The 2325-nt window shown below is 35.0% G+C and overlaps 1 protein-coding gene across 1 annotated transcript; it reads right to left on the bottom strand.

The window, feature by feature from the left end:
- Nucleotides 1–1383: 1383 nt before the first annotated feature.
- LOC129579993 (tyrosine-protein kinase receptor Tie-1-like) lies at nt 1384–2309 on the bottom strand (the record flags this gene model as incomplete). Its single annotated transcript, XM_055470186.1, is given in 3 exon segments — nt 1384–1724; nt 1808–2010; nt 2083–2309. Coding segments are annotated over 3 exon segments (677 nt in total), but the record flags the coding sequence as incomplete, so codon positions are not given.
- Nucleotides 2310–2325: the final 16 nt, after the last annotated feature.

Below are 2325 nucleotides of genomic sequence, written 5' to 3'. Positions count from 1 at the left end.
TCACTTGTTCTGTCAATCAAAAAAAAAATTCGAAACGTTTTTTTTTTGCATATTTTTCCCAAATCATAGTAAATAGTTTTGCCTCAACAATATGTAATTTAAAGCCAAAAATACAAAAAAACAGTCGTTTTATCATTTTCAAATACATACCTCGTTTGATAGCATTTATAAGCTCATTCGTTGTGTTCGATATTTGGAATCTAGGGGGAAAAAAATTCTGAAAATGATAAAACTGCTCTGAATTAGGGTTTCAAGAGTTTAGCTTACCCTTTGTCTTGCTCATCATCTACTGACATCGAACAATCATGATGTAAAAACAAATGGAACAAAAAATTGAATCGCAATCTTATAAAATTTAAAATGAAAAATCGATTCTGAAAGTGTTGAATTACCCATGGAAACAGTCGAATTTGCTGCCAATTCTTGTTCAGTAAAAGCCGCAAATGAAACAAGCAATATGATCATATATAATGTGTTCATCTTCGTTCCTATGAAAACGTTTTGAATGAAAGAACACCGCAAACGAGTACAGTGATGGTACTAAAGTTTAATACGAATCTATAACTTACAGTAGCGAATTGCGTCCGACTTTGAAAATAGTTCTTTCTTTGTTATGTCTGGTGCAAAAATGTTTGAATAACTCGGCAATCAATCGATTCAGTTAGTTCTTTTTAATCAAATGAATTTATTTGATAACAGTACGATTACGACGCAGTCTGAATGTTCACTGAATTATTTTTGCTTTGAAACTATTTAATCACACGACGATGACAACGATAGTTCAGCGGCGACCAGACAGTTGTCGTTACTAGTGTGGAAGAATAAGAGAAGAGGAGAAAGAAAAGAAAAAGAAGTAAACAACTTTTTTTTGCTTCTTCTTTTCTTCTCTCATTATTCTACACTAGTAGCGACAACTGTCTGGTCGCCGCTGAACTACCGTTATCATCGTCGTGTGTATTTAATAGATGAAAATTATGGATTGCGTGAATTTATATCTGGTCGTAATCATTTTCATCGATCAATACTCTGAATGTATTCACTTCTATGCGGGTTATCACCGCTGTCAAATGCAACATACATTTGTAATGGACACCATTACTGCACTTCATTCGTTTAGTCATTCTGTTTTACTTTTGATATTACTTTGATTATAACGAACACAGTTGGGCAATTGGTTTCATAGTGAAAAAGTGATAATAACATACGCATGCATTAAACTCGGCCGGATGCTGTTACAAATTCCTTGGAAATTTTAATCATTTTCACTGATGAGAATGTGTGAGAAATCTGTCCTTTGCACGTCATCATGATAAAAATACATATAGCTTTCAACTAGATATTTTCTCCTCATATAAAGATTAAAAAGCATAAACGTTGAATGAATTTCATGTGGAATGTCAGATTTGAACATTTATTTGGTTGCGTTGGTTCAATTACAACTAATAACTTGAAAATGATAAGGGAGAAAGTACTATCATTAAGGCGAATTGTAGTCCGAAATGGAGTCACTTTCCTCTGTTGCATCTGAAATCAGGCTTGCTCTATCATTGAACTTCAGATCATCTACTCTCACACTCCTTAGGATGTCTTCATTTTTATCCTTATCATTGTCTCTATCACCATTCAAAGCATTCAGATAAATTTGCGAAAGCATTTCCTCTAACTTATCAAACGATGGACGATCCTCTGGATTTTCCTCCCAACAAGACATCATAAGATCATACCTATTTGCGAACATTGAAATCATAATTATTCGACGTTTTCGTAACAAATTCTCAGCTCATGCAGTGTACTGTTCGATTCTCACATTTCTTTCGTAGCTTTTTTTGGTCTTTTCAATCGGACGCCTTCTGACAGGTCTTCTTTCGAGATGTAATATGGATCGTCTCCTTCTGAAAACAACTCCCAAAGTACAACACCAAACGACCAAACATCCGATTTTACGCTGAATTTCGGTTCATCTTCTTCTGGCAGTGATTCAATGGCCATCCATCGGAGTGGGTCTGGAGCCTATAAATTGAAAAAATCCTTTGATAGTCAATTTTTATTCAAAGACCATTTGTCGTTCATTGTCATTCTTACCCATGATGTTTTTACATAAACATAACTCCCGTTCAGTCTCCGTGACAGACCGAAATCACCAATTTTCACCACTTTATTTTCACAAAGTAAGATATTTCGAGCAGCTAGATCACGGTGTATGATAGAAGGATCATTTGAAGCCAAAAACTGTAATCCTTTTGCCACTTGGGCGGACCAATTGAGTAGATCCGTTGTTGTAAATGGATAGGTGGGTGTTAGAGGTGAACCTTTTTTAGCGAGAAA

The sequence above is a fragment of the Sitodiplosis mosellana genome, unplaced genomic scaffold (genome assembly GCF_009176505.1).
Source record: "Sitodiplosis mosellana isolate CC-2019 unplaced genomic scaffold, AAFC_SMos_1.0 Smas_scaffold_6866, whole genome shotgun sequence".
Taxonomy (NCBI): domain Eukaryota; kingdom Metazoa; phylum Arthropoda; class Insecta; order Diptera; family Cecidomyiidae; genus Sitodiplosis; species Sitodiplosis mosellana.
This window is presented reverse-complemented; position numbering and strand designations above follow the sequence as displayed.